The 12,242-nt window shown below is 39.5% G+C and overlaps 1 protein-coding gene across 2 annotated transcripts; it reads right to left on the reverse strand.

The window, feature by feature from the left end:
• Nucleotides 1-1,967: 1,967 nt before the first annotated feature.
• Nucleotides 1,968-11,822, reverse strand: znf148 (zinc finger protein 148). Of its 2 annotated transcripts, none has more exons than XM_053627299.1 (7): nt 11,606-11,822; nt 8,448-9,027; nt 6,395-6,520; nt 6,118-6,241; nt 5,939-6,022; nt 5,631-5,749; nt 1,968-4,943 (listed from the first exon to the last, which is right to left on the reverse strand). In XM_053627299.1, the coding sequence occupies exons 2-7, from the start codon at nt 8,799-8,801 to the stop codon at nt 3,330-3,332; spliced, it is 2,421 nt and encodes an 806-aa protein (XP_053483274.1). In that variant the 5' UTR covers nt 8,802-9,027; nt 11,606-11,822; the 3' UTR covers nt 1,968-3,329. The 2 variants fall into 2 exon arrangements, with proteins under 2 accessions (XP_053483274.1, XP_053483273.1); XM_053627298.1 differs by having other exon boundaries at nt 8,448-8,905; nt 11,606-11,821.
• Nucleotides 11,823-12,242: the final 420 nt, after the last annotated feature.

Consider the following 12,242-nt stretch of genomic DNA (forward strand, 5'->3'; position numbering starts at 1 on the left):
CTACCACTCACTGCATGTTTTTTCTATATTGCACCATTTTAAATAAACGCCAGAGACTTTTGTGCATGAAAATCACAGGAGATTAGCAATTACAGAAATTCTCAAAGCAGCCCATCTGGCAGCAACCATGCCATGGTCAAAATCACTGAGATCACATCACCCCCCCCCTCCCCTCCCCCTATTCCAGTGGTTGATGTGAACATTACCTGAAGCTACTGGTCCAAATCTGCATGATTTTATGCATTGCATTGCTGCCACATGATTGGCTGATTAGATAATTGCATGAATGTGTAGGTGTACAGGTGTTCCTAATAAAGTGCTTAGTGATCTAATCTAAAATATCTCGAAAATTTGGCCCATACAGTATTTGTTACAACAAGAACAAATGGGGATGGTTTTATTTCATTTTTATGTGGAGGGTAGATAGGCATTATCCTGAAGATTACTTCATAAAAAGGTCTGAAGGAGCTATCCACATACACTAAATGACTAAAAGCTGTGTCTGATCATAAAAAACACTCAGAAATCAACATAATATGTGAGGATATCATTGGTATTCTGCCAGGTATATTGACAAAAGGAAAGACTCTGTTGACTCTGTCTATTGACATATGGTGGCCAGAACAGGAATGCACTGTAGCTTCAGCGCAAACACTACAGTGAAGAGAAACATGCAATTGTGAAACGTAATTACCCACAAAATGAAGTAAGGAGAGGGACAAATGCCAAAACAAATAAAAGAAACACCACTGAACTCTTCAGTTGTATTTCAAAGGGACATACACAAGAGATGCAATCAAGAAAGAAAAGAAAAAACAAAACAGTTTCCCTCCACGTTCTATACATCATATTGCATAAAATGAATGGTGTTCTATGGAAGTAATTTGGCTACAATAGAATGCATACATATAAAAAATATAACCAGTGTATATAAAACAGTGGACATGCATCCCACATCAACTTGATAACGTCTATAACTAAGAAGTTCAGAAACCACCACTGCTTAAGAACAGTTAATTGTGTCAATCTAAACAAGGGGGGAAATGTATCCATCAATAACGATGCTCCCATAATTCCAATGTATGGGATGTAAATAAAGCCAAAAGAAAAAATAATAAATCACAGAATTGATGCAACTGACTGTAGCAGTAACAGAAAATAATACTACTATCCTACAAGGCAAATAAAAGTGTTCACTTTATTTTGACTTGAGGGACATCCTGTCTGATTTGAAACCTCATGAATTTTAATCCAGGACCAACTACCATTTAAAAACCAAAAAAACAAACAAACAAAAAAAATACTTTTACTTGTGCTCAAGAGGTGCATGATATATAGAGCTGATATCTGTTGAGTGATTTGATATTAGTGCATCTAGTAGAAAAATTAAACAATTCTTATATTAATGAGAAATAGAGTTATGAGATTTTAAGATGTAAAATGACATTATCTACTGTGTGATCTTCAACTACAGGAAGAGAGAGGAAGAGAAAAGAAAAGAAAACTAGTCTCTATGAATCTATAGTAACATGAGCAGTGTTCATTGAGGCCAGAACCAACAGGATTATGCAGACTGAATTAACAGAGTACATTCATCTAAAAATCCAGAGTTCACAAATATCTCCAATTTCTCCATCTCACTCTTAGCATACACAAAACAAAATGTGCAGCTCTAAATGTACAACATACATACACACATATGGCAATATATATATATATATATATATATATATATATGCGCATGCATAAACAAGACACACATCTGAGTCAAATAAGGGAATGTTTCCAAATGAATTATGAGTAACAGTAATTTATATTAAAGATCTCTTTACAATGTAGATCAAATTTGGTCTGTAGTTTAGCATGGCACACTTGTAGGCTTTGAAAACCAGCATCTATGAATTACAGCTTATGGACTTGGTTAAGACATTTCAAACACCCCCCTCCCCCGGGGGGGGGGGGGGGGGGGGAGAGAGAGAGAGAGAGAGAGAGAGAGAAATCGAATCATACATAAATTATAAACAAAGCCAGTATGCTGAAGTGATTCATCATTCAATGAAAGATGTATAACAAGAATAACTATGGTTATAAATACTAAATAAATGTACCAAAGATCAAAGTCATGCACCATTTGTTTCATCAAACAATGCAGGGAATACACAAATGTCAGTTTAGAGATAGACAAGGCAAACTTTAGTTCATATTTCAAGGACAATGATTAAAGTTACATGACTCAACTGTAATTTCCCAATTTCAGATATTTGCTTGCTAACTACCAAACACACAATAAAATGACATAGCAAATAAAGACATCACTAATATCTGACCCTATAAAATATCTCCATAATTGTAATGAGGAAATTAGAACCGGTGCTTCAAAAAGAGACCAATAACACCATAATTCAGGCTGGGTTTTGTATCTCCAGTTGGATTGAAAGTCCTAGGTATAAAGAGCACTGATTTTGCCCATGAGGCCTAAGTGCAAATTTAATTGGTCAGCTAATTTTAAAACCATTCATTTCTTTAGGTTCATGGTCAAAACTAAACAAAAGATTGGTAAAGAAAGGCAGTTAAGGGTATGTATGAATATTTCACAGATACACAAAAAGGCACTACATGCAGGAAAACACAACTTTTTAGGTAAGCCTACTTCAAGCCTACCTTTTTCATTACTGAAAAATTGAACTTCAGGAATGCACTCAAATTTTGATATCTTTATTAATTACACCATGCTGTATTTGAGGTATACGCTCCCAGTATAATCTAAATGAATTGTATCTCTTATGGTCATGGCATATTAGTGCCATGGATGGACACCTTTTTTGTACAAAGAAAAAAATTAAAAGGTGTCAATCAAGGTACCTAGTTCCATTATAATTTAAATTATTTTTTTTAAAATTAATATTACCTTCATAGTGTTGTGCAAAAATATCTGAGAATTTCATTATATAAAATTATGAATTCATGAGTTTAAATTGGCAATTTAAGAGCTTATCTGTTTGTACCTCTAAGGAATAAATTCTCTCTTAGAGAGACTGGTTGTGCAGTATGATGTGCAGATGAACTGACTGAATTAACAAAAAATACAGAAAAGTGCCTTTTACATGTATATAGACATTAAATGAGTGTGCTGAAGAACAAAAACAACTTCCTAAAATGATTCTCATCCTTGCATGATTAAAGTAACCAGCAAATAGAATGAGAACTTCTGGAGTTCAAATGCTTGCCATGAGATGAACAACCAATACGGTGCTGCTTACATTCGCAGAGCAAAGAGTATAAAGTGCTTTTAAATGACTAAAATATTAAATAGCTTTCTTTTTGTTTTTTCAACCAAACGTGTGGCTGCTTGTAGCATCTGGAGAGGAGCTAATTTGAGTTCTGGTTTCAGTAACGTTAACAAGAGAGAATTCTGGAAAGTCTGTTCCTCCATGACTTCTTATGGTGACCTGTCCATTGGAGACACTGTATTGTGAAGACAGTCCAGACCGGGACGTCTGGAACTGAGATCGGAAGTTCTGATCAAAAGTGGCAATCTGAAACGTTTGAGTGATGCCCTGAGTGTCTGTCTTTTTGGGGGACACCTGCTCCAGAAAGTCCTCAGTCGGTGACACAGAAGATGGGTTGGTTTCATCACCCGAAAAAGAGAATGAGTGTTGGGAATCTACTAAAAGACCAAAGTGAGGTTTGTCCAGTCTCAGAGGAGAGTTCATACCTGATCTAAACCGACTTGGAGAACCAAACTGTTTGTCTGTAGAAAATAAGGGCTGCCCGCCAAGGCTTGCACCATCATTCACAAATGCTAGGCTCTGGCTGTTCAGGTAGCTGTCATTCTGACTGGTCCTCTCCAACGCTTGTTGGAGAAACTTTGAATACTCTTGCAGAAGACTAGCTTTCTCTGCAGTGGGTGCTTGGGAGCTAGTGCCCAATGCCTCAGTAGGGCTACTCTCCGAAACATCAGATGAATTGATGGAGATGCTGGAAGTTACTTCTGTATCTGCTACACTGAAGCTGATCTCTGGCTGTCCATTGGCCTTGATGGAGTAGTGATCCAGGAGTGACTGCAGGACTTCATCAGGGAGCACATTCTTCTCATGGCTCGCTTTGATCTCCACGTTCAGAGTCTGAGTCTCGGATAGGATTGTGGCAGGTACAGTCTCATCTATAACAGTGGCCACAGCTGCCTGAGTAACTGAAGGCTGTGAGGAGATGCTGTTCACATTCAGCGCATATTCCCGACTGTTATTGGCCGTGGTCGCCTGGAGGTAACGCTTCTTCTTGAGAAACTGCATGGCATCATCATAGTTTGTGCTGCTGCCAGATGGCTTTGTAGGCCCAACCTGGAGCGGATCGACAGTCTCCAAGTCAGGGCTTGGCTCTGCATCCAATATGCCCTTGTTATCAACAATTTCAAATGTATATCTTGTGACTTTTCCCTCCTCAAATGATGACAAAGGTGACAAAAGCTGCGAGTGTTCCAAGGGCTGCTGTTTTACATTCTTCTTGCTAGCAATCTTCTTCAGCACTATTTTCGGAGGCATGATCTCATCAGAAGATGCCTCCCCAGTAATCTGCCTGCTTCCTGGAGAACAATCTGGGAGTTCAACAGAATATTCTGTCACTACATACTCATCCTTTACCTTGATGGCAACGTCATAAAGAGGGAGACATTCATTTTTGCCGAGTCTATCCTCTTCCTTCTTCTCACCACCCTCCACAGCTTTGTCTGTGACAGCAGTGTTTTGGACTGAGGTGCTGTTCTTATCAGTGGACTTCTGACGCTTTTTCTTAGGTAGAGTGCTCTCCTTGGATGGGAAGGAGAATGTGAGTGTTTCTGTGCTGCGAATAAGGCCATCTTTGGCAGCTGCTTTATGGACCTTTCTCTCCTTATTTTCATGGCACATACGTCTATGCTTCAAGACTCGATCAGTCCTGGAGAAGTACTGAGGACAAAAAAAAAAGATTTTTTTTGTTAAAAGAGACACTATTAAACAATTCTAGCTTAAAATATACCTCAAGAAAGGCAAGCTACTGGCCAAAACAAGGACAGTCCTGTATTCAAGTACAAACGCATAATTAATTCAATTTCAGTTCATTTGTATAGTGTTGTTAACAATACACAATAAGGCAGAAATAAAGACCCTAAGAACACTTTCACACCCATTAATCTGGTTTCGAAATCAGAGAAAATGTTTTTGCTTGCTATGTGGTTTTGTTTGTTTTCTAACTGCACACAATTAAATAAACCAAAAAGCTTAAAAACTTTGGCTAAGGAGTGTGCAGGGCTGAAAACGCACGCTTCAAGCTCTTTCATTCACTGGTCAGAAATCCGACAACAGATCCCACCACACAAAACACGTGGCGTGTTTGGTTCATTTTGTGCAGCTGGGTTGAATCAGGATCAAACTGCTTTCTGACAGCAATAGAACCATGCTAAAGAATGCTCAGATGGTCTTGGACCAGTTATTTAGGTCTGCACCGGAGTGCGATTAGTGTGTTCTTACCTGCACAAACGAACCGCACCAAAGAGGAAAATCCACCAGGGTTTGATTAAAAACGGATTAAACACTGCACATGTCAAAGCACCCAAAAAGATCAGCACGGAAATGTGAAAATTGTATTATTCTAACCTGGTGACAGTAATCACACTGATAGGGCTTCTCTCCACTGTGCGTCCTCTTGTGTCTTTCCATATGATATTTCTGGATGAATCTCATCCCACACTCATCACATCGAAATGGCTTTTCTCCTACAGGATCAAAACATATTCAAGTAGTTGGAAAATAAGACATACTACATCCATCAAGTAAACATTGTGTGTTTTAAAGTAAAATGACTAATGAATATTACTATAATTATATACATGAATGGTCAAAAATTGATTGCTGGATAGAGATATTGATCATGATTACAATTATGATTTGGGATTTCTTCTTACCTGTGTGAATTTTCTCATGTCTTTGCAACAGGTACTTTTGAATGAAACGCATGTCACACTGACTGCACTGAAAAGGCTTTTCTCCTGTAGAGGAATTTGTAGAAAGAGATAATCATAAAGGAAAGGGGGGGACCATCTATTTTCAGCACATTCAGTAGGTGTGCAAGTGTTTGTGTTACCCGTATGGATGAAGACATGTCTCTGTAGATGGTAATTTGTTCGGAAAGCAGCGTTGCAGTGCTCGCAGATGTGTGACTTTGGATTCTGATGTCCCAGTGAGCCATCTTCATTAATGGTAAGAATCTAACAGATTAGATACATCGTTTAATTCACAGTTTACTTGCTCACATTTACGTGGTCGACATATGACTGTCACAGTTTTAAAAAGAAAAGAAAAAAGTCAGTGGCAGAAATGCCATTCCTCTTAAAATCTATATACTGAGAATGCATAGCTACCTTTGCAGGAGACCGCTGCTTTCTCTTCTTCTTTTTGTGACATTCTGTAAGGTCAGTCTCCTGTTTCTTGTCCTTTTTATTGAGAATTAATGGGTTGGACAGCTTCAGTTCCTGTTTAATATTCACCTGAAAAGAATACAAATGAAAATTTAATTACACTAAACAGAAAAGCTGAAATCAGATGGTTCCCAACACTAGACTAAAATGCCCATTGACATTTTATGTAATACAGCATAAAAGGTGAATCTTGCTCAATAAAAAAAAAACAGCATAAAAGGGAGGATCAACTGAAATACTTCAATATAAAGTTATATTACTTTAAATAAGATTTTTTTTTTAAAGCTAGAACACACTGACATACACACCTGCTTCCTCTGATGTACATTTATATAGTCCAGTGCCCTCCACTAATATTGGCACCTTTGGTAAATTTGAGCAAAGAAGGCTGTGAAAAATTGTTTAACCTTTCATTAAAATAAATAAATAAATAAATAAAATCACAAAAACACTCTGCTCTCATGGACAGCAAGCAATTGCAAACGAAACAGATTTATCTAAAAAAAAAAAAAAAAAACCTCTTCATTAAATATAGGTGTGCAACAATTATTGGCACCCCTATGAATTCATATGAGAAAAATATATTTGAAGTATATTCCCACTGATATTAACTTTTTTTAGTACACCTGGGTGACTAGGAACAGGAAATTGTTCAACAATGACTCCCTGTTTCACAGGGGTATAAATATGAGGTAACACATAGGCCAAATTCATTCATAACAATGGGTAAGACCAAGGAATATAGCTGTGATGTGTGGCAAAAGGTTGTTGAGCTTCACAAAATGGGAAGTGGCTATAAGAAAATAGCACAAGCATTGAAAATGCCCATTTCCAACATCAGGGCATTAATTAAGAAGTTCCAGTCAACTGGAAATGTTATGAATCAACCTGGAATTGGACATGTATCTATATCGTCTCAACACACTGTGAAGAGGATGGTTCGAGTGGCCAAAAAATCTCCAAGGATCACAACTGGAAAACTGCAGAAGTTAGTTGCATCTTGGGGTCAGAAAGTCTCCAAAACTACAATCCAAAGTCACCTATATCACTGCAAATTGTTTGGAAGGGTTTCAAGAAAAAAAGCCTCTACTCTCATCCAAAAACAAACTCAAGCATCTTCAGTTTGTCAGACACTACTTGAACTTCAAATGGGATCTTGTTCTATAGTCAGATGAAAACAAAATAAAGCTGGTTTTGGCAATAAACACCAGAGGTGGTTTTGGTGCACACAGTGAGGTAGCCATATGGAAAAGTACCTCATGCCCATGGTTAAATATAGCGGTGGCTCTCTAATGTTTTGGGACTATTTTTCTGCCAGAGGACCTGGACATTTTGTTAGGATACATGACATCATGGACTCAAATATCAAATATCTACAGATATTAAATGAAAACCTGAATGCCTTTGCCAGAAAGCTTAAAATGGGCCGTGGTTGGATCTTCCAGCAGGACAATGATCCAAAACATGCATCAAAATCAACACAAAAATGGTTTACTGACCACAAAATCAAGGTCCTACCATGACCATCCCAGTCCCTGACTTACCCATCAATAACCCATACCCATCAATAACCTGTGGGGTGAACTGAAGGTGAAAGTCCACAAGCGTGGACCTCGAAATTTGAAGGATCTGGAGAGATTCTGTATGGAAGAATGGTCTCAGATCGATTGCCATGTATTCTCCAATTTAATCAGGCATTATAGGAGAAGACACAGAGCCGTTATCTTGGCAAAGGGAGGTAGCACAAAGTATCAACTAAAAGGTTGCCAATAATTGTTGCACACCAATGTTTAACATTTAAGATTTTGTCTTTTTTGTCAATTGTGTTTGCAATTGTTTGATATCCATGAGAGCAGAGAAGTTTTGTGATTTTTTTTAACAAAAGATCAGAAGCTTAGACAATCAAGACAAATTTTTCACAGTAGTCTTTGCTCATATTTACGAAGGGTGCCAAAATTATGGAAGGCACTGTATATGTAATGTAGAGTGAACTCACAGGCATGTGTAGAGTGTATGGTAGCTTGTGAGAAAGCCGCTGAGAGAAGTCTTGTTCTCCCACTGCATTGTTCTTCACCGTCTCCTCATGAACCATAAGTGCATCGTGTGAGATGAGGTTGTGTGAGGTCAGCGTCCCACCAGCCAGATCTTCGTCATCATCTTCCTCCTCATCATCATCATCAGCAAGCAGGGGTTGATTGGCCAAGCTCTTTTCTCCAAGCGACATATCCAAACTTCCTCCTGCTCCTCCCCTTTTGTCCACCCCAGAGGGTGCTAAAGTTTGCACTGAGTGGTGCAGGTTCACAGTGCCACATCGAATCAGGATCCCATCCAACTTGTCATCGATGTTCATCTTTCTGAGTTACTTGGTTGCAGCTGCGTGGCTCCAGAAAAACAGTTGATTGTCATGGACCTGTGCTAGTATTCTTGACAGCTGGATATTAGTCCTCTGCCAACCTGGTTGAAGGTCGAAGGACAAATAAAGACAACGTTCGAGCAAGGAGGGTGATGGTGTTTGGTCATTATCCTCAGTTACAAATAAATCACTGCTCAACCAGTAAAATGTGCAGGTTACCATTCTACATAAGACGTGAAACATGTAGAAGGTTAAAATTGGGAAGACTATAAATGCAAATTCATATGAAACATACATACACACACACACACACACACACACACATACACATACACACACACACACTATCTCACAAAAGTGAGTACACCCCTCATATTTTTGTAAATTTTTGATTGTATCTTTTCATGTGACAACACTGAAGAAATCACACTTTGCTACAATGTAAAGCAGTGAGTGTACAGGTTGTATAACAGTGTAAATTTGCTGTCCCCTCAAAAAAACTCAACACACAGCCATTAAATGTCTAAACCGCTAGCAACAAAAGTGAGTACACCCCTAAGTGAAAATGTCCAAATTGGGCCCAATTAGCCATTTTCCCTCCCCGGTGTTATGTGGCTTGTTAGTGTTACAATGTCTCAGGTGTGAATGGGGAGCAGGTGTGTTAAATTTGGTGTCATCGCTCTCACACTGGTCACTGGAACTTCAACATGGCACCTCATGGCAGAGGACTCTCTGAGGATCTGAAAAAAAAAAATTGTTGCTGTACATAAAGATGGCCTAGGCAATAAGAAGATTGCCAAGACCCTGACACTGAGCTGCAGCATGGTGGCTAAGACCATACAGCGGTTTAACAGGACAGGTTCCACTCAGAACAGGCCTCGCCATGGTCGACCAAAGAAGTTGAGTGCACGTGCTCAGCATCATATCCAGAGGTTGTCTTTGGGAAATAGACGTATGAGTGCTGCCAGCATTGCTGCTGAGGTTGAAGGGGTGGGGGGTCAGCCTGTCAGTGCTCAGACCATATGCCGCACACTGCATCAAATTGGTCTGCATGTCTGTCGTCCTAGAAGGAAGCCTCTTCTAAAGATGATGCACAAGAAAGCCCGCAAACAGTTTGCTGAAGACAAGCAGACTAAGGACATGGATTACTGGAACATGTCCTGTGGTCTGATGAGACCAAGATAAACATATTTGGTTCAGATGGTGTCAAGCGTGTGTGGTGGCAACCAGGTGAGGAGTACAAAGACAAGTGTGTCTTGCCTACAGTCAAGCATGGTGGTGGGAGTGTCATGGTCTGGGGCTGCATGAGTGCTGCCGGCACCGGGGAGCTACAGTTCATTGAGGGAACCATGAATGCCAACATGTACTTTGACATACCTAAACAGAGCATGATCCCCTCCCTCCGGAGACAGGGCAGTATTCCAGCATGATAATGACCCCAAACACATCTCCAGGACAACCACTGCCTTGCTAAAGAAGCTGAGGGTGAAGGTGATGGACTACACCCTATTGAGCATCTGTGGGGCATCCTCAAACGGAAGGTGGAAGAGCACAAGGTCTCTAACATCCACCAGCTCTGTGATGTCGTCATGGAGGAGTGGAAGGGGACTCCAGTGGCAATCTGTGAAGCTCTGGTGAACTCCATGCCCAAGAGGGTTAAGGCAGTGCTGGAAAATAATGGTGGCCACACAAAATATTGACACTTTGGGCCCAATTTGGACATTTTCACTTAGGGGTGTACTCACTTTTGTTGCTAGCAGTTTAGACATTAATGGCTGTGTGTTGAGTTATTTTGAGGGGACAGCAAATTTACACTGTTACAGAAGCTGTACACTCACTACTTTACATTGTAGCAAAGTGTCATTTCTTCAGTGTTGTCACATGAAGAGATATAATCAAATATTTACAAAAATGCGAGGGGTGTACTCACTTTTGTGAGATACTGTATATATTCTCTATGGGTCTATGAGTGATATCAAATATTAGATAAGGTTCATTCTGCTTGAGTTATGGCTGTATATCACAGAGCTGGTTGCGCTGGAAGGCAGCTTGGTCCCCAGCTAACCAATGTAGCGAACAATAATTTATATTCTTTTATTAAATATCAAAGCTATACAGTTCATTATAGAGGCATATTAAGACTGCTGGAAGGTCTATTACGGCCAGCAAACTAACGGTTACGTAAAGGCCTTGTAAACTGTGTGTATCAAGATAAAACAAAAATAATAAAGCGCAGTACTTTTGATAGAAAATGACCTTGTAACGTCGATGAACAAGTTGTACTGTTAGCTAACAGTAGCTACGAATCCTTAATGTTTGGTGATCAGATAAACCTATACTTAAAGCCTTGTTGCATTATAAAACTATAAAAATGATCTCCAGCTGGTATAGCACTGAAGAAATACACAGCGAGCTAACTACGTAGCTAAATCATTTGCCTGGATTATAGCCGAAATTATATTTGTTTAACCAACACGTCTTTACTGCAACGCTTAAATAAATACCAGACTATTTATTAACACTAAAACATCGCTGTCAAATCGGCCTTACAAATGTCACGGCCGCTGCTCGATGGCTATTAGATGCCTGCGTTAGCCTGATAAATCATCACCGGACACGGGCTAGCTAGCTTTCTGGCTAGCAATGTTAACCTTTCAGGCCTGGGAAATCACAACAGTAGCCGGTTTAGCTAGCGTTATCTAAAACACACAACTTTGATGGCTAGCTTGCTAACGGTGCGACTACTTGTTTTTGTGGTGTTGTTTTTTTAACAACAAAAAAAAATTAGCACAAGAACTCACCCGCACGGTTTTGCTGGTAATTTTCTACACGTAGCTACGTTAGCTAAGTGTTATTTTTCACAGCGCCACTAGCCGAATATAATCAGCAGTCATAATCTCCCTGTAAAAGTTTTCGTTGCTGCTGTGCTGATTGATTAGCAACTGGCTAGCTGGAAAGCTATAGCGACATTCCAGGGCTGCATTCCAAATCGCTGTCTATTGCTCATTAAGTGCACTACCTAGGGCATAGTTGTCGTTGTTATGAAAATGAAGATGTAGTGCACTTACATAGTGAGAGGAACGCTGTTTGGCATACGACCACTGTACTCTTTTCCACTCTACAGCCATTTATTTGCACTGCATTGTGGGGCTTTTTGGTCATTTCTATTACAGGGTGTCGGTCATGTTAAAGTTCTCCAGGTGCAGAGGATTCAGATCAGATGCGTCTGTTAAACACAGACGGACTGGACTCAAAGGGGTGAAATAATCACTTATTCGTGGTAAAAGCAACACAAATATAATCTCTGGGAAATATCTACAGATGTCTTGAAAATAGTTTCCCATCCGAGGTCCTCAAAGGCCTTCTTCACCTAGGAGTAATCTGTACTGCTGTTTGCTGAGTGCCTTAACCAAGTGGCACATAATGGAAAAATTTTGC

This window comes from Ictalurus furcatus, chromosome 6 (genome assembly GCF_023375685.1).
Source record: "Ictalurus furcatus strain D&B chromosome 6, Billie_1.0, whole genome shotgun sequence".
NCBI lineage: Eukaryota > Metazoa > Chordata > Actinopteri > Siluriformes > Ictaluridae > Ictalurus > Ictalurus furcatus.